This window comes from Chroicocephalus ridibundus, chromosome Z (assembly GCF_963924245.1).
Source record: "Chroicocephalus ridibundus chromosome Z, bChrRid1.1, whole genome shotgun sequence".
NCBI lineage: Eukaryota > Metazoa > Chordata > Aves > Charadriiformes > Laridae > Chroicocephalus > Chroicocephalus ridibundus.
Genome location: NC_086316.1, coordinates 19316600 through 19341487, shown reverse-complemented (window position 1 = coordinate 19341487; position 24888 = coordinate 19316600). Strand labels below are relative to the sequence as shown.

At 40.1% G+C, this 24888-nt stretch overlaps 1 protein-coding gene across 1 annotated transcript in view; it reads right to left on the bottom strand.

Moving 5' to 3' along the window:
* PRR16 (proline rich 16) overlaps window positions 1-5510 on the bottom strand; it is a 158725-nt gene extending 153215 nt beyond the window's left edge. The window contains exon 1 of the mRNA XM_063321153.1: window positions 5203-5510. Coding sequence (XP_063177223.1) covers window positions 5203-5364 — 162 coding nt within the window. The 5' untranslated portion in view covers window positions 5365-5510. The remainder of the gene's footprint in view (window positions 1-5202) is intronic.
* Between the last annotated feature and the right edge of the window lie 19378 nt (window positions 5511-24888).

Below are 24888 nucleotides of genomic sequence, written 5' to 3'. Positions count from 1 at the left end.
AAACATCCAGGAGGCAGAGTTCATGATTGCATTTGTCATTAAGGACTGCAATAAGAAATCAGAAAAAAAAAAAAAGCCTGCTGCCGGAGAGATTAGCAAGTTTTGGAATGGGCAATGCCATTAGTCATACAATGCCTTGGTCCTGGTGACTGAACCGGACCACAATCCCAGGTACAGTAATAAAAATCACAAGAAAGCTTCAGTCCCTCTCACGTCTCACTGACCAGATCTGCATACGCAGAGAGTGCCTCCACTGAAGCGAGACTCCAGGAGGGCCAGCATCCAGAAGCCATGCATAAGAAGGGCATCTGCATTTACTGGATTCCTAACAGTAGGAACAACTATGCTCAAAAACCTCCTCCTTCGACTGCCACTATCTAGCAAAAGGAGCAGCAAGCCCTTGACATCTAGAGAGAGACCAAAAAGGAGAAGAGGCAGGGATCAGCAGGAGAATAAGGAACGGATTAAAATGTTTTGTTATTGTTCTGCTTACCTTTAGGTTTCTACATAGTATATTATACACCTGTGCTGTAATACCTCCTCCACCTCGCCTTCATGCAGCAATATGAACCCAAAACATTTTTTGTATTTGTTTGTATTGCTGCCTGCACATCAGAGATACTGATAACACAATTGATTGCTGCTGCTCTAATCCTCTTGGTGGATACAAACTGCAGCTCCCTAGTTTCTGGACTAACTGGCAACAACCTGAAGCGCCTTCCTGCCACCTGGATCATTACCTGAACACAAAAACAAAAACGGAATGGAAAACGTTATTGTTGTAATTGTAATATGCTCCTGCAGGCCTGATCCAGAACTGAAGACCATGGAATACACGACCACCCTCCATTTAAAAGAATGACGACTGGCATGGTAACAGAATCAGGTCATCTACTCCATAACAAACTTTGTCGTGATGTTTGGGGTGGGGGCGGGGGGGGTTGGCATTTGATGGTTCCATCATCCTTTAGAAAACATTACATGTTAAGTCACGCCCAAATTTTATAGATGACATCTTCATGGCAAATAAACACGTCAGCTAGATGAGGGAGGATTATTCATTCATTCTGTCAGCAAGACATTTTTGCAGGATTTGAAGCAGAGGAGGTAGACTCGGAAAGACTGGAAATTTACTGATGCATGTGCCTATGGGGGCTTCTGCTCCTCCTGTACCTCCATTTTGGATTATTCTAAACACTGGCGATAGCTACACAGCTGCTTCCTTTCGATAAAAAGTTGAAACATACTTAGCCAATTAAAAGCTATGCAAATGTTTCACACATAACTTCCAGGAATTTGTTCCGCATGATGAATTTTTATTAGTACAAAAAAGTATTTATCAAATGATTTAGTTAAGTATTTCCTTAATGTAAACAAGTGCAAGGCTACAGAAATGTGCAACATTATCATAAAATGTGAAACAGGGAAGTCTTAAAAATTATAATATCAATATTAAGACGATGCAGATCTCTGTGCCCTGCTGTCCACAGGTGTGCATGCACACCCCCTACCATCCTGTCTGAAGTCATCAGAAAATTAGGGCTACCTCATGCATTTTAGAATCAAAATATTTTAATTACCACATGTGTTCTGGTTTCCAGTAGTGTTCATCACCTCATTATTTATGTACCAGACAGATAAATATCATCTGCAAAGCAAGACTTAATAATAAACATCTTTCTAGAGGGACTCCAGAGAAAAAGGTCTTTTATCCAATCCTCTGGAGGAGAATCAAAGCTTAAGGCTTCACCAACTTTATTTTGAAATAGCCTGGACTAAAGAAACAGACAGTGTTGCTCAATCCTCTGGCACCCCTTTGATTTTTCTTTGGAATATTCATCAAATAACAGCCACTCAACCCATTTTAAATCCATTAATTTCTTCCAGCATGAAACACATCCTACTGTCGGTACACACCCACCCCGTTGTTTCTTTTTAGCAAGGAGACAAAAGTGGCCAAGTCTCTCCTAAATTAACTGCACCCAAGAGAGGATTAGCCATACATGAGCTCAGACTCTGGACCTAGCACCACTCCATCCTAACACGTCTCCCAGTCACCCCCCTTCTCCATCCTTAGTCTTTTGTGGTTACATTCACCTAACCAGACCAGACCAATAAATAAGAGACAAAAAAAGAGACAGATGTTCCACTTCTGAGACACGGTAACTCCTACTCCTAACAGTACTTGTTTTCATCCACATGATTTGGTCATGTGTTTTTACAGAAAATTTATAACCTCCATGGTTTGTGCATCTGGATTTAACACCCCATCCTCTTCCCACTTCTCCCTTCCCCTCTTTTGAATACAGAAAATGCTGAAGTATCAATTAGAAAAAGCATTGGAACAAAGGGCAGAGGCAAATACATTAATGTAAGTGAACTATAACAAGCTAAATATAACAAGACATACAAGTCTTGTACAGCCATACTCCGTACTGCTATAGAACAGTTCACTTCGAAGCAATGAAACCATCTTTCAACTTGACAGTACTTTGAACATAAAATCTTACACAAGAAGACTGAAAGACGCTAGGAGAGGACAACCAGTCTATCCCAATACCTGAAGTGCTACATTAAGTACAATCTAATAAATAAATCATTTATACTTAAGGGTAACAAATAGGTAGACATAAATAGAAAAAAAAAAGTGTTCTACAAATGCTGTATTTTCAATACCAAAACTAAATATTACTGTAGCTGCACAAAAAAAAAGCCCTCATACCCTAGCACTGTAGCAGAATTTTAGTCTTTTTTAACATAACAGTAATAAAACGAATGAAAACCTGTTTTCAGGTACTATATTCCTAATTAAAAAAAAAAAAAAGAGGAACAAACGACAGGAAAGGTTATAGCAAACACCCAGTGAAAATAAAAGGGGAGCCAAAACATTTCCAGAAAAACACAATTCATAGTGAAAATGGAAAGCGCAAACTTACATCCTCTAGTTTATTACTTTGCCTGGTCCTACAGCAAGGAACCACAAATGAAGTACAAGTATATTCCTGTGTGTAATACACTGAAACTGACTATAGAACAACCTCCTACGTGCTTTAATGAAAGAACCGTCAATGCTTTCTAACATTCCCTCTATGAAAGTGACTGATCACTAGCTTACAATATCATCAATTAAATCATTTGCACATAAAAAGGTATACATTGCAGATGCGTCAATAGATCTTGTACAGATTTAGTCCATAGACGGACAACTGGAGGTACCCAGATGGCAAACTTCTGCGGACTTTTCAAAATAAATGTCATACAAAGTGTATTTAACACATAATGATAATATTGCAAAGTGTGTTTAACACATAATGATAATACCGCAAGCAAGCAGACAATTGCATATGCAACCCTTGTTTGTCAGAGTATCGCAGGTATCATGTCTGTAAGACATATTTAGAGAAAAGCATTACTCAAAAGCTCATGTGTGGTTACGAACAAGATTTGACTATCCTTTTTACAAAAAATACTTTTATTTTCTCAAAATGGATGCTCTTGGCAATCCTTCCACCCTTCAACAGGTACACAGTACTTAACAGAGTTACCGCACCATTTCTCTACAACTTCCCTTTTACATTTCACTCTAGTTGGCAAAAGGAGTTCCACACAAGCCATTTCCCCATCAAGCAGAGGTAAATCCAGCTCTCTTTCATAGATGCAGTCAACCAGAACAGGCAAGTTTGCTTAGCTAAAACATGCCACAGTAAATGATGACATACGACCTCCACCTACAGTGATCTTGTTTGCTCACTAAAGGAAAGCTAGGACTGATTATGTGCAGAGAATGATTTACATTCATGGGACAGATATGAGTACATCCTCTCCAGGTCCTGAAAATGTGCTTCTGCAGCAACAGAAGCCAGTTTGCTCTATCAGTCTTTAAAACGTTGAAAGAACTGCCCTACAAATAATGTTTATTTCCACTTCAAAATACCTCAAAAAATTAGAAAGCAGGGACAGCAGCACATTAAGGAAAAGAGAAACCATAGATATATTTTCAAAAAAGGAGAAATCTGGAATTGCGGGTGAGAAAGAAGTCTAACAGCTGTGATTAGTGAGCCGTGTGTTTATACATCTTTCAAGATTATACGAAGCACCGGGTGAATTTCAGACTGCCTCAGATGGCAAAAGTCTGTTGAATGAAACTTGTTGACAATGTTGTTAAAATAGAAAACTAATATTTGATAGCAAAAAAACACAGCCTGTTATAAATGTCAAATACAGGATTACAAAGCAATGCACAGAGATTCTGGACTTGAATTTCAGTGCATAATCCAACCATCTGTCGACCAGTTGTGTAGCAAAAGCAAGATAACGTCGAAATCTCCAAAAGGACAGCCAAATTCTCTTCCTTCAGCGTTTCCCTGCTGATGAACATGCCGGCGGTAATCGCACTCTGCCTGCAGATTAACCGAGGGCAGACGACACTCGCCATCGGCAAAAGAAAGATTGCGAAGGCAATCCTGCCAGATAGACGAGATAAACAGGGCGCTCAGCTCTCGGGGAGGCTGCCTGCAGAGGCAGGAGCAGACTTCGCCGCGCCGGTACTGCCGAGCCGGGCAGCGACCCTTCCGCCGGGGCGGTGGGTGCGCGGGGTCCGGGACCCTCCCCAGCCCTCACCGGCCGGGAGATCCGCGACGGGATGCTGCCTGGGGGTGAATATGGGGCTGCCGTGCAGCCGAAAAGTTAAACCCGCTGGAGCGGGAGTGGAGCCGCTCCTGACACCTCTCCCACCGTCGGGATGCCGGCCCGGCATCGGGCAGGGCTGCGGGTCCCGCAGCTCTCCCAAACACTCTCCTCTCCTCCCGCAGGAGAGGCACCCCCGGCCTCCCAGGAAAAAAAAAAAAAACACCTCCGAAGGGGGCGCCGAGGTGGGAAGTCCCCGGGAAGAGCCGCCTCGCAGCCTGGGGGAGCCCGACGGGCGCCGGTGGCGCACCGCGGCCAGGACACGGGGCTCCAGCCGCGCCGCCCCGTCCCGTTCCCGATCGCCGGGCGCCGCGGCGAGGCACAGCCGCCCGCCCCGGGGCACGGCCGGGGGCTCGCCCCGTGCCCAAGCCCGGACACCAGTTGCTCGACCCGCCGTGAAGAAGTGGTTAAAGGAGCCCGGGGGCGTCAGCAGAGCCCCGGGGGGAGCGGGCCGAGGGGTGCTCGCCCCACACGGGGCAGAGCGAGGGTCCGCCCGCGCAGCCCTCCGCTTCTCACCTCCTTAAGTTCCTTGGCCACGTCTTTCAGATCCCCCAGCACTAATTCCAAATCCTCCACGATGATCTTGATCTGCTCCTTCACCTTGGCTTTGGAGGCTGCCGGCGGCCCCTCAGACGGCGACGAGGAGGAGGATGCGGTCCCCTTGGACTGGGCGGACATCCTTCGGGGCAGCCCGGCACGGCCAGTGGGGCCAGCAGGTCAGGCGAGCGCGGCGGCCGCCGGCCGCCCGGCCCCGTCCCTCCGGCTCCCGGAGCTGCCGCAGCCGCTGCCGCCGCCGCCGCCGCCGACGCCGCCGCCGCCGCCTGCCCGCCCGCGCATCCCGCGCCGGGGGCGCCGAGCCGCGCCGCGCTCCGCCGGGCGGCCGCGCTGTGCAGCTGCCATCGGCTCTCGGGAGCGGCGCGGGGGCCCGGCTGCAGCCCGCCGTGCGCCGCGCCTGCGCCTCGCCCCGCCCGCCCCGACTCCGGCTCCAGCTCCGGCTCCGGCTCCGGCCGGGGAGAGGGGCCGGGGGAGGAGCGCCCGCCGCCCGCGGCATCGCCCCCGCCCGCGCTCCCCGGGGGGCGGGGGAGGCCGGGCGGCTCCTCTGGAAGAGCAGCATCCCCCTCCTCGTCCCTGCCCGGCAGACCTGGGGGGGTGCAAGGGGAAGGGGAGAGGGCACGGCGCGGTGTCACCCCGGAGTGTCGTGTGTGTCCCCACCCCAGCCTCGGTGGTCGCCGCGCACGGGGGCTGGTGGCACCACCTCTGCCGGAGAGAAATATTTACCCGCCAAAACAGCGCCCGAAAAAAAGGGAAGCGGCTCGTCGCGGCTGGCTCGCTGCGAAATTCCTGTCGAAGGAAACATCAATGATGCCCGTTTCTGGTGGGGAAAAAAGTGATAATTGGGAGGTGACACTCGCACACCTCTGCACTGTAAGGTAACCGTTCTGGCTCCTCTGGGGTGCAGCACGCTCCTGTTGGACTCTGCTGCTGTAAGGAGGCTGTGGGAAGGACGGTGTTGCGTTAATGGCACTGAACTGGTAAAAGGCAGTTAGAGCCTTTACCCACCCCTATACTGCCCGGCAAACGCACGGTGATCAGCCGACCCTGTCCGAGTCGGGAAGCAGAGGTTGTGCGTCTCATCAGATAGAAATAAAATTGCACAGGAGCCAGAATAGCTCTTAGGAATATGCTACCAGGCTCTTTCTCTGAAGTCCAGGCCAGTGCTGCTTTTGAACTCACAGCCTTATTCAGAGATCGGACCTGCGGGGCAAAAGGAAGAGGTTTCTAGGTACCGCTCACCTCTGGTGGTGTTTCATCTCACTGCAAAAAGGTGGCACGTTCAGGTAAAAGGGATTGGTTTGGGTATTTCTACCTCCCACTCGCTATGAACAGCAAGAAGAGGGCACGCAGCCAAGCCCCGCTTCGAGGATCGCCCTGCATGGCTGCAACTGACTTTTGATGCTGTAAATGCTTCTGAGAGTTTTGGCAGCCTGAGATGTTTTAACCTAGCTAAAGCAGGAGGGGACAAGCAGAAACCTTGCCCAGAGCGGTGTGTCTGCACGGGGTAAAAATCTGACTTGGTGACAAGCAGTTGTCTCTGGGAATGGTGTGGGACTGGGATATGAATAGACAGGGGCTGACAGCACCTCTTACGGTCTTGGGTTAGGTGTAATTAACTTCCCACTTTTTACCACTACGCAACCTGCTGTGTTTGGCTGAAATAACCTGTTAGTGGGAATATATTGTTGTTGGGTTTTTTTATTCCCCCAAGTGTCTCACAGACCTTGTAAACAATTTCAAGGAGGCCACGTTGAAGAAAATCCCATGTCTTTCCTCTTGACTTTCCTCAAGTCTCATGGTAGATTTTTTTTCATCTCACCAAAGCAAAAGCCCTTCCAACATTGACTTTTAAAAGTATTCCAGCTGGTTATTTTTGCTTAACAGTTTCTGTATGAGCAACATCATCATATGATTTTTGAAGCAGGCTAAGTAATACAGTCTGAATTTCCCAACTGCAGTCACCACTAAATTAGGAAGAAAGCAACCCACAAGTTGTTGAGTAAGTTTTAATTAATATGTTCGAATACCATCCCTCCAAGGCATTGTGTGAACAGAAAAAAAGAAAACATTTATGAAGAGCTATCAGTGAAATTATCCATGCAGAAGCCAGCACATATCCAGTTTAGAATTAAAAAAAAGTCTATTTTCTGTCAGAAGTTAAGGATACTGTATAACATAAATAAGTAAGGGATAGTTTCTACTACGTTTTTGTAGAAATCATCAACATTGTCACAAAATTAATACCAGATTTGCTACAGACTCTCCAAATTTTGTCTGGCCTAATTGAGCATTCATGATTAGACATATTTTTCCTACACAATTGCTTATTTTTTCTTCTTTCTGTATAAAGCCTTGGCACCTCTCACTGATAAATTTTACTTTAAGGAGGAAAAATCGATTCCTGTTCTATCTCATCAGGACAGGACTTTACCCATCATCCTGTGATTATCCAGTTTCCTTAATCCTGTGACCATGTTTGATAATTTCCCAAATTTTTGAAGATATAAATTGTCTTCACCAATCCTTCCACGTTTGTGGTGAAACTTCTAAAAGCTATGCAGGATTAAGTATGGCACATGTATTTTATTTTTATTCTAATTTAAATTATAATCAATGTTTTATATTAATAATATTATATATTTATAGTATAATTTTTGTACATTATAGATACATCAGGTTCATCTGATGTATCTATAAGCAATATCTATTGCTTATTCCTGAAAAAAACTGACAGCTCTTCTAAGTCCTGAGTAAAGTTCATTGTCCTATTGGTCTTGAAAGCAATTTTATACCTCTAAAAAATTTGCTATACCTTGCTAAACGATGTCTCAGTTAACTAGCAGGCAGTGTCCCATAGCAAAGTTATTTACTAGTTGTTCTGTTTCTTTTGTTTCTGTCTTCTGTCTTCTGTCTCTGTCTCTATTTACCAGTTTATTCTTTTTGAAGTCTTTCTGTGTATACCTTTACCAAACCTGAAGTGACCAACCAGGGCAAAGATGAGTAACTTCATACTGTAAATCTGACCCCTGTAGGCCATTAAGAAGATACAGAAGATGCACAAGAAACCTCCCCAGAAATCTTGGGGGAGAAAGTTATTTCGGAAGTGAAAGCTTAAGACCTTCAAAGTGCAGTTCACTGATCTTCCACTAACGCTTTTTAATCCAGAAAAAGAAGCACCCAAACAAAAACAAAACACACATTAAATGAATACTTAGTGAAGTAATGTGGCACTCAACCATACCATTGCCAGCTGTGATCTCATTAGAGCTCACAAGTTGAGTAAGGATTGGCCTGATCAGTAATTGGAAAGGACATCTCGCAGTAAAATCTCTCAAGATGCTGCAAAATTTTGTTTTGGTGATTCAGTAGATGGCACTTTTCCTTTTGGAAAAAAATATCCTATATCTCAGCCCAGTGTTACAAATAGAATGAACTGAACACACACACACGCAAAGCAGCGATTTTATCATGCTGTTTTATTTATGCTATTTTTTTTTAATGTGTGGAGTCACAAAGAGAGTTGGAAACTATGCAGGAAATCATAAGTAATCATAAAATGTACTTGAATCACAGAAATAATTTTTCATGAGAATCAGCCAGACCAGTCATATCAGAAATACAGAAATTTAAATTTAGTAACATCTCTCTTATTAAAAAAAAAAAAAAAAAAAAAAAACCAAAAAAACCCAAACAAAAACACAACCAAAAAAACCCACCAAGAAAAGCCCCAGATGCTTACCTACCTGGGAGGGGCTGATACAGTACTATGAAACTTTCATACCTATTCTTATATGAGAATAGAAACCAAATGAGCACTTTACAAATTATATATGTAGAACTACATCCCACTTTCTCCAAGTCATTAGTATTTCAGACAGATTAATTAAAAATTAATTTGTGGTTGCCTGTTGAAGGTATTTTTTTTAGGATTTGTGTTATTTATCAAAGGTAAAAGTTGAACAAAGTCATCTAGGTAAAAAAAAAAATCTGAATGTTTTTTATTTATTTTCAAAATTTTTAAACTCTCCAAACAAAATTAAAGAATTTGCAAAGGAAAAAGATACCTAGCTGAACTGACTAATTTGGGGAATGATAAAAAACCTCTTCTGAATTTCTCTCTAAAGGAAATATTCCACATACAAGACAGGGAAGCACAGAAACAGTAAACGTGTCTTTTTCATCCAAAAATGAAATTGTGGAAGAAAGCTTAATTCAATTGCCACAGGCTTGCATATTGGACATGTGCTAGTTAAAATAGCCATTGAAATCTTCAAAATTGATCGTAAGTAAAATTAAATCAATGGGTTAAGCTACAGTACAATGGCACTAACATACATTCCAGGTACTTGTTAAACACAGGTTTTCATCTTTTATCTTTTCTGTCCTAAAAGAATAGTGGGTTAATCTCTTTCCAAAATGCTCCCATATTTAACTGAATATGGTGTTCTTTTCTTAATTCTTAAACAATTCTTTAACAGTTGTGCTGAGGAAGTCACTCTGGCTGTGTATGCTCCTAACTATAGAGTTGGTGTTCATTTGGAAAGAGGCTGAAAGACTCTTCAGTTAAAGGGAAAAATTAAAAACACTTTCTGAAGTGTGGTATAATTAAATTCCATTATGTTCTTTCACTTCTTTAAAAACAACAAGTTATTCCCTTAAAAAGAAACACAGGATCTCAAAAAATAAACTACCTACTTCTGAATTAAATTATCTCATTTCCAGACGGTAACTAGCAGACATAATGGATGTCGGGATTAAGGCAAAGTCACTTTTTGCAGCAAGTTCTTGTCTGTCTTCTCCAACCTTTTTCTTCTTGATACTGATTTAAAATTAGGCATACCATATGTATGAAACTAGTTATATTGTGCTTTCAATCAAATGCACAATCCGCGCATATTTCTCATAAAGATTTACATACTGGTAAAGACGGTACAGAGCTGATTATTTGTAGAGCAGAACTCTAAGTGTGGAGCTAAGCTTTTAAGAAAGTGAATAGACAGCTTAGAGTATGTTTTTCTCCTTTAGAAGTAAAAGTAAAGAAGAGTTTTATGGAATCCAAATCTGTTTTCATTGCATGTTGTTCGTCATGTGTCTGTTCAGGATGGCCATAAAAGTTATTTATCTGGCAAATCCTTTGTTGAGTGATGTTGTGGAGAGACATTACTTAGTTATTTTGTCCTAACTTAAAAAATATATGCAAGAATTTCTCTATTAAATATGAATAAAATGTCTCCCATGCATAACTCATGTTCAGTTCCATCAATCTGCTCAGGATGGAGTGTCACATTAGTTAACACAGTTCAAAGAAAAATCTGTATAATGGCTCTGTATTGGAATGCCAACTCCCAAGATTTATTACTGCTTCACAGGGTAATAAGAAATACTACCAAGCTGGAAGATAAACTTGCTGAAACTAAGTCCTCTTTGAACCACTTGTGTTCTATTAGGCTTCTTTGGTGAGCTGTAAAACAACTGTAGCAAATGAACCATCCTCTATCTGGGATATTCCCCAGGCACGAAATTGCAGTGGGCTTTTTTCTGTCAGATTTTAACAAGTGATATTTCTCCAAAAATGTCAAAAGCTATGAAAAGTACACAAGAGAAAGCAATTAAATTATTTATTTTCTGCACACTAGTCCCTCAAAACCTAGAGAAAGAAACAGAGCATCTTCCTAAAAAAATATGAGTATCAGTTATATCTGTGACTTGTTTTAATTCAAGAAAGATTCAGTTTTCAGTGTAAAATTCACCACAATACAGCCTATGGATTTACTAAGACAGGATAATAAAACCAAATTCAGTCAGAATACAAGTACACGGAAGTGATGTGATATTATGAACTTTGACCAAGTTATGTGAACTTTGTCCATTTATATTATACAATGGCTTCTAACATTGCATAAATAATTTCCTGTGCAATGCTTTGACTCGACAATGGACAATGACCCACTGGCTAGGCAAGCAAAAAAAAAATCTATTAATTTAATGTGGGAGAATAAGAAAACTGAACTATATGCATACGCATCCTTGAAAGATGCAGAAATGTATTCGCTTTTACAGCAAACACGCAGTTCAGTGTCCACTCTTGGTGGAGAGAATAAACTAAAATGGCTGTCTTAATGCAAATTGATAGAACATTATATATGACAAAAAATAAATAGGGAATGGGTCAGGGAAGGAAAAACATGATTATACAGTGCTAATTGCATCTCTCTTGCAAATATCCATCAACATGTTTTTAAAGTATAGGAATAATGGGAGATAATTGGGTTTTTTTTCTCCGTTGAATATGTTCTCCATAATTGCTTGGAAAGAGCAGAAGTTTCTTTCTTTTCAAAACTGAAAAGCAAACAGGTGGTAAGACTGAAAGGAGGATGGTGACCGAATATGTTTCTGCAGTAATCCTGAAGCAATAGTTTGTATTAGTCATTTCTTATGCTTGTTTTTCAAACTCAGTTACTGGAAGTTACATAATTCATCTAATTTTACCAAGATTACTTTTTTTGTTTACTGGTTAACTGTCAGCTAACAAATTGGTGCCTTTTTTTTCCCTAAGGAGCTATTGGTTGGTGTCAGATGCGAAGTATTTCCTGTGGAGGAATATCCCTTTACTGTTGGCATTCACCTCAGTAGTATGTTATTGCAAACATCTGGAGCACACAAGAAAAACAGTCTAGATTCTTTCCTAAAGCACCTCAATCAGAATAGTCTGAGCAAGAGAACTGCCAGATTAAATGAGCAACCCAAACATGGAAAATAACTAGAGAGCAGTAGCAAGAATACAAAGGTAAAAAATGCAATTCTTGCAGGCCTACAGTGGATTTATACAGCCTCTATCTCAAAGCCTGCTCCAGCTACTGCAATTAAAAAACTATTTTTTCTGTGTCATACACTGTAAAGCAAAGGTGAACATTAGCACGTTCAAGGCTTTCATTTTAGATTGATGAACGTATCGACAGACAATGAATCTCTGCCACTTCCTCCCCTACTCCCCAGATTCAAATTATGTTAAAAGCCATGGTACAAACTTAGAGAAAGAAGCCAGAAACATAAACGGGAAGAATCCATTACTCACTGATGGACATACGACTGGATTGTGTGAGTGCCAAGTAGTCCCTTGAGGTACTGACTGTGCTCCAAGTGATGGCGTGAGAACACACTGGTCTGTCCATGACTTGCTGAACTGGGCCCATAACATTACAGACCCAAGCACCCAGGGGCACCAGTCAGAATCTTCCAAACTGTAGAAAAATATTCCCATATTCCACTCCTAAATTCAGGTAATTATAATTGAAAATATGCGATCTCTTCATTATTCAGTGTTCACTAATTATTATGTAACGTTAATGTCTTCTATTATTAATTTGGACATCATTGCTTTTCCACTATGCTTTTTTATTATTTTAAACAATATTTTCTATGAAACCACCTCCTTGCAAATTCCCACAATTTACCTGGAATCAGTCACATCATTTCTAGCAGTCTGTCAGGACCTATGACCTGTCTTTAAAACGTCAGTTGCACAGTGACTCATTCCAGTTTGTGCATTTCATCTAATGCTTCTTTGAGAAGTGATGCCAGGTATTTTCAAGGAAGTAATATTTTCAGTGGATATCCAAATGTCTCATCCACCAGTCATTCAAAGTGGGTGTTCTTGCTTACCTCAGCTTTGAATTTGTTCTGGAGAATTTGCAGTTCTGTGCAGCTGTGGAGGGAAAACTCGCAACTTCCCTTCTCCCTAGGTAAGAACTATTACTAACAGAAATCTTCAGAATCAAGTGCGTGCCATTTGCTTCCTTGGTAATTACCACCATTCCATTTTTAGCTGCTTGTTCAGAAAAAGGAGCTCTAGAGCCTATGCACTCTGGACAGTAATCCCAGCTGAAAGGTACAAAACCAACATAGCGATAGATCTTTATTTTTTTCATGACCTTGAATGTCTCTTTTCTTTCAAAACAGTGGAATAGTTTCTGATCTTTTTAGCAAGCATCAGGAAAAATTAGTAGCACTCAGGTGACAGCAAAAAGAAGTTCTCCCTTACTCTTTTTTATGATTTCTTTGTTTTTATTTTTTAACAAGATGTAATGTTGTAAAAGCTTAGGAACAGAATACAGATCAGACTGAATTTTTCCATTCTAATACCGGCTGTTTTTTTGACAAGCCAGGCCATTAAATACTTTATTAAGTAGGTAACATATAAGGAGAAAACGAGGCCAGTTCTACTTTCAGAAAAGCTCCCATAATTAAACTTATAACTAACATGCTTGACTTATATTACCTGAAGGCTTGACCCACAGTATACAAGCCTCCTTTAAAAAGTGAGACAGTTTGGTCTAAACATCTGTAAATTTGTTTTGTGGCACCTCTTCAGTATATCCAATCTTATCTTTTAGCAGAAATACATAACTTCTATCTAAGAAAGTCGGATCACAAGAAAACTCTGTATCTTAGTTTCCCTGGGATGTGCTGTTATTTTTATGCTACTGTCATTTGGTTCTGTGGTAATTCAATACCAGACACAGGCCACTCTGCTAGAAGGAGCTTATGCCTTACCCAACACACATGCGCTTCTGTTCCTGAGGTCTCAACCTATAGTGCCACTCTAAAATTATATTGCTGAATACTTCTATCTAGCCAATAACTATACCTAAATTACTTTTGGTACAGGTGTCAAGTACCATATTTAGTAAATTGCCATATGAATCTCCTGTATTGATTTTTTTTAGCTTTGAAAAATGCTAAATTTAATTAGCATTGAATATTCTTGCTTTAGAAGATCTTACATAGAATAACTCTACTCTGAAAAGAACTTTAAAAAGTGTTAGCACAGTGAATGAAAAGACATTCCCACATATCATTTACAGTCTGAAAGGTGGGAAAATCCAATTTTTTGTCCCTTGCTTTAAAATATGCATTATTTTGTATAGGAACAGCAAACCTAGGGTGCTCTGATATCCAGAGATTACTAAAGGAAAAATTTTCTTTTGCTCTTGCTATTGCTCAGGCACTTAACATTTGAAGATACCTTATTTGCATGGTTAGCACCATTTTGAAGTTTCTTTAACTCAGATTTCACATAGAGATAAAACAGGAAAGATCTGAAGGCTTAATATAAACATGTTCATTTGTTTGTCTCTGATAATTTCCATTCTTTTTTCTGCTCTTGAAAAATAATGCATCACTAGTGTGCCTGACAAACCCAACAAGCCCCATTTAGTATAATTTACCTTTGTAAATTTGGGACTTCAACAACCTTGTCAGTAGTTGAATTAAAAAAACAATCAACCAATCAACCAAACAACAAAGGAAGAGTTACAAAGGATTCTAGAAAATTCTTAAAACTTCTTAAAACTCTATTCAATTTTGCAGATTGTTTGGAGTGAAGTGTTGATTAAAGTTTCCATAAATACTTTACAGCACTAACCTTCTACTTTGGAAGATGCTTAAACTAGAGGCACCGAAAGCAAATACAATCCTAAACCTATGTAATCTGATAAAATGGAAAATCAAGCCACCAGTTCAGCTGTTTTATAGCTAGTTTGGCCTGCCTTAGCCTACTACTGAAAGCATCTCATCTTTCTTGGTGAAGTTCAAGGGAGTTGTCTTCTTGCTTTAACAGGCTCCGGAATCTATAATCCCATTCCTGAATTTCCATGTGATTATGCCTTTTCTTAATTTCACATGTAAATCCAAGTTTTACAGAAATTGCTGGATTTATTACTTGCATTTGTCATTCTGGGATCCAAACATTTAGTGCTTTCTTAATGATTTGCTACTGTACAAAGCAAGTAATCTAAATTCAGAGGAGAGATTCCTTTAAAAAGATTGGGTTTATATCCTCAATCCTGTTTGCATAGGAGCCAAAGGGTGACCTGAGGTCTCAAGGTCCATCAGATGAACCATCCTTTCTCCAGATTTGTAGAAGGGGCATACTTAGATACTGCTTTGTTCTCACAGAGCACCCCCAAGTCAAGACAGAAGTCCTTTGACTGTTGTGCAGGTTATGTAAGGAAGTTAATTCATCTATGTAATTTCAATCAGTAGGGAGAGAAACAGAAACTTGTGACTTTTGCCTTGTTTGAGATTTTTGACATTTGATTCTGTTTTCTGCAGCAGGAAGGATGCAATTATTCTGGATGTTTATTGAAGTGGGGAAAAATGCATCCCCACTTCCAGAATCCTCTCCAATGATCAATTATTCTAAAGTGTTGAAGTTTTTATCAAACCTCGCCTTTTATGTGATGTCTTTTGAAGTTGGTAGACTTTCTGATTACTTAGAGTCTGTTGATGCAGTACAGCAGATTATTAAAGATGAAATATTTTTAGCGTGCCACAGATTCTAAATCCTTGCACTCACCAAGCTAAGAAGTAAAAGGTGAGTATAAGCTATAGAATAATCAGAGGTAAACATAAAAAAATAATCTCTTTGATTTGGCATTGTCTTTTACAGGACTTCATACACATACGGATACAAAAGCAAGAATCACAAATAATGGTACAAAAAGGTTCTGTGCAGAATTAACTGCCGTGGCTTGCTTATGTATCGTTTGGAGTAAGGTGACTCAGCTTTGTTTTTCTGCAGCACTGCCAAATCAAGCCTTAGAAGGCTTGGTAACTCAGTTTCTGTTTACTTTTTATCTTATAAAAGATAAACATGATAAGCCATGAGATTCAGAGTTTTAAGTTCTTGTATTTACTGTTGCTTTTACTTAGTATTTGTTAACATATTTACTACCATAGCTGTGTTTTAGCCATTGGACTACTCCTTGTTTCTGTGGCTATCAGACACCAGATTTTCCACTCCTAGCAAGAAATTCTGATCTATACGATCAAACTCACGCAAGCTGTGAATGCCTATTTAACTAAGGTTTACAAACTGGAAACTGGTATTTAGAAATCCCAGTTTAGAAATTTAGAAAGTTTCAAGACAGCCTAAACACTGCTCAGTCCTCCAGTCTACTGAAAAGTGCACTTTGGACTTGTGAGTAGGCCTTCTCACACAGAAACCATGTGCTGAATCCACTGAGACAGAGGATCTGCTCTAGTATTCAGTGAGGCATAAGGCTGTCTTAGACCACCAGAAAAAAGAAGGGACATAGTAGTCCGCTGTTGCTACATGCATTTACATGCTACGTGTCTGTTGGCCTCAGGAGGTGTGCTGTGCTCGAAGGCAGGGCTCGAGCAGGAAGCAGTTGCCTAATGATACCAATTCCACCGTCTGGTGTGAGGCTTCTGAGCATCCTTAAGAACAGATATTTAGATTCCTAGTTTTTGCAAGTACAGATCTTTGAGACTCAACAGACCCACATTTGGCTGGCACCTGGCAAAAGGAAATATATATTATTATATGTGGAAATAAGTGGAAGTGAATATTTACATTCTTGTTAATCTATTTTCCCTTAGCTTCAGTGGTTAAAATTTCTGAAATGTTGGATTTAAAAATTGCAACCTTTGCAAAAGCCCAAAATTTGTTTTTCCACAACACATCAGAAGGGTAAAACTAACCTGTCTTATGATGGTCTAGCCCAACTCACATCCCCTGTTAGTGGGTGAACAATCCAGTGCTTGGTGAATTTGTCTTTTAAAGACCTGGCTTCTCTTAAATTCATGCAAGGAGGAAGCATCTTTCAAAAATTATTTAATTCTTAAAACTTGATAATGAGAAATGGAGCTGTATGAAACTAAAAAGATAGTCTGTTTTTTTGTCATTTGTCAAACATTTCAGATACTATTGCCATACTCTGATAGGTTCAAAAGTTGAGAGGAACAGTCTCTAAAGTGAGAAGAAAGTCTGCCAGTCCAATCAGTATTCTTAAATATTTGGTTGACACTCAATACTAAGTGATAGGAACCATATGAGGACCTAAACACATAGACATCACTTTTGGCTAAGACCAGACTCACTTCCATTCTTAAATTTCTGTTTCTCTTAGATACAAAATGGTGAGTTGAGGGTAAAAAGTGTTGGCTCAATTGTGTAGCAAGATGGGATACTTGGAACTTTCAATATCCTGGCACATAATTCTTTGGAATATGTCCAAAGTACTCGTGTTTTATTCCAGCTGGCATGTAGCATACTCCTGCCACAGTCAAGACCTGAAAAGGTTTACTCAGTAAGTGTATAAAGTTTTCTTGCATCAGACACAGGGTCACTTTTTGTTTAGCTCTTAGGACAGTACTACTGTCTTCCAAAATTATTTTATTTATCCATTTTTTTTCCTTTTGACTTGATTCTCATTCAGAATTTTCAGTCCTTAAGAAGAATAATAAGCCTTGAGGTTGCGTGTGTCCACATTGTAATAATTTTTGAGACTTTTTATACATTATTGTGTAAGGGAGAACAGAGGATGGTCCGAGTGAGACACAATGGAAAACTACTAGTTGAACCAAACCCAGTATACATGCCGAGAAAAAGGACCTCAGTACTGTTGCTGCAAAGACTATGTGTGTATCCATGAGATCTTCAAAGAAGAAGGTAACAGGAAAGGAGTACAACAATGTAGTCAGGTATCAGACAGCTGCTGCTAGCAAAGCTGGATCATGAGTCTGGTGAGGCTCGCTGCATGCACTGGCCACGCGTGCAGCAATGCTAGCCTGTACTTTTCCACTCAATCCAGTGCAGGATATAGGGGGGTGTGTCTCGGGCTGGAGGGAGGGAGAGACGTGAGCGCACTTTGAAGATAAACAGGGGATGCCCTGAAGTGCTGTGCCTGCCTCCCTCTGCCGTACCGATGTGTCTCCTCGTTATCCTGCTGCTCGGCAGTGCTACTACGGTCTACTGGGTTGGTAAGACTCTTTCAAGTAACTTTTTTTCTCTGTAGCAAGGTTTCACAATAAAGCAGAGTTAACCTTTTTTTTTAATTTGTATGGGCTCCAGTTTGTACATTGGAATCTCTCCAAAAAAGAACCTGTTACAATTATCTTTGGTTGAGATGAGGTAACACATGGAGAAAAAAATCAAGATTGATCACAGGTATAAATTTTAATCTACACTAAAATTGAATTCATACAACCGCAATGACTAAGCTATAATCTTTAAAAACTCTATTGAATAAAAGCATATACTTTAAATCAAAATTATTGGCAATCTATGAATATGTTATATCAAATATAGAATAACATACAGAACAGTCCTTTGACGATGAGGAGCAGGTCATTGCCCTTCTCTGCAGGACATGAAATCATACTAATATCTCCTCCTTATGACCTTATGAATCTTGATTTTTTTTCTGCCCAATGTCACGTCTTCCTTCCCTGATTCCTTAGGATATTTCCATATGAGGCAAAAAAGTGTTAATCTGAATTTAGTCAGGAAGACTTTATGGTCTTCAACATCTTGAGTGAGTTCTCTGAACACTCGTAGCCAAAATATGCAACAGCTCACCATGTCTAGCAATGTTTTAAATCCTAATAGTCCTGCATTGCTCTTTGATAGGCAGACACAATGGCATACCTTCTTGAGTGGTTCTCCAGCATATGGTAGCTCCTATTTGTTATTTTCGTGGGACACAGCCCTGTCCTTAGTATTTCCTTTCGGTTAGCCCGTAGCTCTTCTGGGAGCATGGTTATATGTTTTTTCTCTGTGAAACACAGAAGAATCCCCCTGCAATTCACAGTGACTTCTGGTCTCCCTTCCACAGAGATATCTTGTATTTAATGTCACAATGCTCAAACTTTTGTTGCTTCACATTTTTCTCAGGAGTTAGACATATGTTTAGCAGCATTATTGGGTAGGTCTATTCTGTCACAAGGGAGAAAGATAGAAGCTGAGGAGAAGCAACCATTATCAGAATAGTTTTCTGACCTGTGCTGTGTCTCACTACCCATATCAAAGGGTACTCAGATGAAAACAGATCAGGAATGTCTTTGGAATCTGTCTTGATGGAGCAAAGTTGCCTTAAAGTCCGTAGAGGTGAAACCCCATTAAGGCATTAAAATATATCAGATGAGCTGTTGACTGTCATGTACATGCAAGTTTCAGGTCTGCTGTTAGATTATCAGAAGGGCTTCAGAAAACAGCTGTTGTTGCACATTTGTCTGATTTCCCAATGTTAAAGTTGATTGGACACTCCACTGTTGGACATATCTGGAAATTTCTGACTTGATGTTGTAGTCCTCAAGCTTTCTTCCATTTCAAACCACAGAATCTCTCATGGATAAATTTGTGGGTGAAACAGACAGTAAACTTTATGCCCTGAAGATACAGGCCAAGTGTACTGCAGGTGGGGAATTGGTGATGCACTGTACGTACAATATATTCAACATTTCTCAGTTGACCTGTTACAAGCATTTACTTCATTTTTCTACATCATGCACATGTTAAAGATCCTCAGTAACGTGCCAGTATAGACAGAAACACTAGGGCTGCCCGTTTTTGGTCTCCTCCTTTTTTAGACACGAGCTGTAGACTGGCTGCAAATCAGAGAAAATGTTCTGTTTCTGGTAGCTCGTTCCCATCTGCCATCTTGTTTCAGGTTTCATTAATTCTTTCCCACAATAATTATTGTTGTGTGCTATTAATGATTGTAATATTGTCACTTAGATTATACTTGCAGTCTGGTACGGATGTTCACATACTACTGCTCTCTTACAAGCAAGCATTAATAGCAAATATTAAATAATCTTATCTCCCTTGTTCTCTTTTTGGCAGGACTGCAGAGCTTGTACAATCCTTATAACATTGTTGGCCTGTTCTTCTATAAGAGATGTATCAGTCACAGTGTTATGGTACCTAATTTGGTTGATGTTTTGGGCAAGCCCAACAATGCTCCAGCAAGGCACAACAGTCACAAGATGTGAGTTGCATCACTGGGAGGGACAGACCCATAATCTCCAGGAGTCTAGCGACAGATGAGCTGCCAAAGGAGTTCTTCCAACTGCAGTTTGTGCCTGTCCAGACAGGGGTGGCATAACAAATTGTATGTACTGTTGTGCCGGTGGACACTACATACCACTGATCTTTGAAACCTATGGAAATCAGTCTTTTCTGTTAAAACTGTCTGAACACTTAGAATAATTACATTTGTTATCTAGAGAGAAAATCCAGGACTGAGAATCACACATGCGTAGTGATAAAAGCATTTATTTGCAGAGAAGCCTCCACCACTCATTTCTCATCTTAGAAATATTTTTCTTAACCAGACAGGACTTGAACAGAGATCTCATCTTTTACACACTCAATTGCCCTAGCCGTTAAGTTACACACAAATGATTTAAGCAAGTGTTTTTAACCCATACCCAAGATTTAAAGACACAAAAACTAATAAAACTGAGTTAACAGGTAAAGTAAAGGTTATTTTGTGAACATGTTACATGTAGCGTGTGTGCATTGAGCAGAGTGATGGGTATTACGAAAAGACAGAAGTGAAGATACACTTTAATTACTAGTGGTTCTCAACCTTTCTAAAGACATTCTTGTTTTCAACAAGTGCAAGAATATATAGTTCTTCCTAAGATGGTGCATTTATCTTTTTAGTTTTTAGACATATCCTTGGTTTTTGCCCTCTGACAGCTCTTTAACAGGTTAGGCTGGTGCCTGAGGTTTTTTTTTTCAATTCTTGCCAGGAAAAGAAGATAGAATTTGGCTACTGTGGGGAGAGCCAGTAAGCACATCAAGTTGCAGGTTAAAAAGCTGGCTTAGTTGACCTCCGTGGCCATGGATAAAGTGGCAGTAAGTGCCAGCAGCCAGGGAGTGTGCTTGCAACCCAGATGAGAAGATCTGGAGGCACGTACTGTATCCTCATTCTGTGTTTCTGCAAACAGCAGCTGGAAGGTTGCAGGTGCACCCTGGGGGCCTCCCGTGAAGATCTGTCAGGATACTGTGGCACTTTGGGGCTTGAAGGAGGAGAATTTGCCGCAGGCTCTGATGTGAGTGCTGAGGAGGGCAGGGAAAAAGACGCTATTATGAGCTCCGACAGAGTTGCTTTGTGAAAGCAAGTACTGCCATTTCTGGAGCTGCAAGTGGCTGTGGTTCACTTTAAAGTAAGAGGAGAGACCAAATCCCTCTTTCCTGTCACTAATGTCCTCCATTCACTACCACACTGATTTTGGACAAGGAATTCTCCCTGTGCTGTTTATATCACACAAAATTAGACCCATTTCAGCTAGGGATTTGAGAACATAACTGCTGTAAACTCTTTAGAAACCCAGCACAAGGATCATTCACATTCACTCAAGAAATTGAAAGACCTGGCTTCCAACACCTGCCCCAGAAGGACAGGTTGGGTTTAAGCATCCTCAGGCAGAGAGACAGTTTGAATGAAAGAGGCTTCTCATATCTCTGCGTGAATGAAAGTGGGATAAGCATCTTGCTTGTATGCCTTTCTTCGAAAAGAGTTCAGATTTTGAATTCCTGTTTGAGAGAAGTGTAGGCTGGAGCAAATCGCTGAATTAATAGAGAGAAGTACAGATGAAGACTAAACGCCTCCCTATTTAGCAAATGAACTGTTGAGTACCAGCCTCACAAATGCTTCCCTGTGCCTAAATATTGAATGGGGATTTTGAACCACCAGTGGTTTCTATGGCAGAGTTAGGAGCCTTCCATTAATTTTTTGCCATGCTGAGGTTAAATTGGTTTTGCAGACCTCCTGAACTTCCAATTGATACTTAAACAAGCTTTTGTTTAGATAAAACCTTGCTTTTTATGTCTAGAATCTTGATTGCAGACAGCTATATCACCAAACACTGTACTTACAGAAGTGAAATATTTACTAAGCAGATTTAAACAGATTATCTCAAATATAAGGTTAAATTAAAAATGTGTTAAAAAAATAATACTGCAAGCATTAGTAAGTTTTTACATTAATACTTGTAATACAGTAATACAATAGCTGTGTCATGCCATAAATACAAATTGAAGAAATATTTTTAATTCTTGAATTAACAAGGCAAGATCTTTTACATTTGAAAGTCACAGGTTATCTACTTCCTTAAGTTAAAGTATTTTAAGCAATATTATGTAAAATATTTATGTTAGTTGAATTAAACTTCAAGAAACTGAATGTATTCTTTGTAAACACATATTACTAGCACATATATTTCAATAAACAAGGAATGAATCCTCTTGTCACAAAACAGTGAGTTCCAACAACTCCAGCTTTCCTAAATCACACTTACAATGATTGAAGCCATCTAATTTGCACAAAAGAGCAGTGGAAAATTAATTTAAGAACACATTTGGTTTCACATATGTTTGCAATAAAACTGTTGTTTTAAATGACTTAATTAGAACAGTTTGTCGTACTTACTGGAAACTAGCATAATGGCATTGTTGCGACCACAAAAGTCAGAGAGGGAGTGAAAGGACTGGGAGCAGAAGGAAGAGAGCAAGTGTTTTAAAATTCCCGAAGAGTTTAACAGTTCCAGAAAACAACCAGCCCCCAACTCCAGTCACACATCCCTGTGTGTGAACACACATATGTGTCTTCTTAAGGGTAGAACTGAGATTTGTTTTCTGCAATGTATTTCATCCTCACTAAATCTGGTTTAAGCTATGCTGTGTATCTCACAGCGGCATCACACAGAACAAAAGGAAAACATACCGCCACGGCCTTGGCTTTTCCGTCACGGGATTTTCCACTTGGAGCTTTAGTTACCAACAGCGTTCCCCAGAATTCCTTCCAAGACTATGGAAGGACGGTTGGTGGAAACACCACAGCATAACAACCATCAGTAGTGATGCTCAGCAAAAGTAACTGGAATTCAAATGAAAGTCATTTACTGTGACAATTTCTGATGTCCCCAGAGCAGGTTTCTCCTTTCAGCCCTGTTTGAATCCAAGCTCTGACCTGCAGGCACTCTGCACTCAGGTTCCTCACTAGCCAGCAGCTCACCTGCTGCTTTTAAAAACTTGCCAGACATAATTTTCTTTCCCCTCTCGCTTCATCTCTCAGAAATGCTTCATCTCATAAGTTCCTGTTTCATATAACTTTCCATAGTATCAGCATTGATCTGGCCACACCGCAGAGCCCAGCTTCTTTAGACAGACCCACTTAGATGTTCACCTTCCATTATAGCTTTCCCTCCTCTTTTAGACTAACTCTAGAATATGAATATTATTTGACTCAACTTATGAACAAGTAAAATGCGTTCATATTTACCTTGCTCTCACACAGACTGAAGGGATACATTTCACTAGCTAGTTTTTCAGTAGTCACAGCTCCCACCTTCCCAGACCACTATTACTGGCTTTTGTCAAGACTGATCTCTTCAAACATGCTGTCACATCAGTGGCATCACATATTGGTGTTTGTCAATATTCAAATTTGTCAATTGTCAAATATTCATGTTTGTTTTCACAGTGCATTGTGTTCCTCAGAAATATAATACTATGAGCACAATATGGAAGTTTAATCACACTGATGAACAGGCATCCAAATAATGGATGTACCTCAAGGCCTTTTAAACATCAAGGGATAATACACGGTTACATGTGTTACTGGGCCAGTTTTAAAAGATATTTAGATATTCAAAAAACAAATCGATGACTCAAGAAATACTCGTATACATTGAGAAGAAGAATTAACATTGCAGGAAATGAAAGTTAGAGATGTCAGTATCTTTTAGAATCTCAGTAAGTACTTGAATGCTAGAGATGAATGAAAAACGGAAATTTCTTCCCATTGGAAGTTTCGTTATAAAGAAATACCCCACAACTCAAGAGAATTCAAACCCATTAATTTCTTTGTTGTTTTCTTGAATTCATCCTTTAGTACCAGAAATCAAAAGCAGATTCTGTCCCTTTTTCCCATTCCAATTTTAGTATCTTTGAAGTAGGTTCATAATCTGTTTGTCTTAAGACCTCTTCAGTGTCACACCAGTTAGTCAGGTAGGCAGATTGAGAGCTGGGAGAAAGCAAAGACTTGCTTATCACAAAGAATAAAATTCTCAATGCTTCCCTACTAGACATATTTTCTCTCCTTCCGCTGTAAATGGAAATAAAAAAAGAAAGAGTGAAACCTTTCTTGGGACAGGCTACAAATTGACAGAAAATTCACATTCAAATACAAGTTGCTTCCCTTATGCCTCAATAGTGGAAATTTAATGTTTTGGGACTTCATACAGCTTAACATTACCCCCTAACTTTAGGTTTTGCAGTTTTCCTATATCTTACAAATGCTTATTGTAATCCCTGTTTTGATTTTTTTTTCTTTAAGTGTAATACAAAATAACATACGAAAGTCAACAATCTGGAGCCACACATATCATTATGATTAATAAAATCCACACACTTGAAATGAAATAGAAAAAAAATCAAATTAGGAAAAGAATATCAACAGCCAATATCAACATCTGTCTCCCTCCTCTCCTTTTTTATCAGAAACTGAAGCTTTTGTGATCCTGTCTGCCATAGATACTGACTGAAAAAATGGGAAGGTTTTTTGCATAGTCCCCAGAATCAGCATTGAGTTTGAATCACAGACGGAGTGAAATAGAGCGCTCTTGTCTCTGTCTTAGTTACATATGTCTTTGCTCAAACAGAAATTACAGTTACCGAGTCTGTAGTATGGCTTTTTTCCCATCAGCACAGTCTTTAGAATTAAACACTCCTGTGCTGAGGAGAGACTGTTGTACTGTTCCTTCCTTTCTTCTCCCCTTTAGTCTAAATTCCATTAAAAAAATCTTTCTGAAGCTAGAAGGTTACTTTGA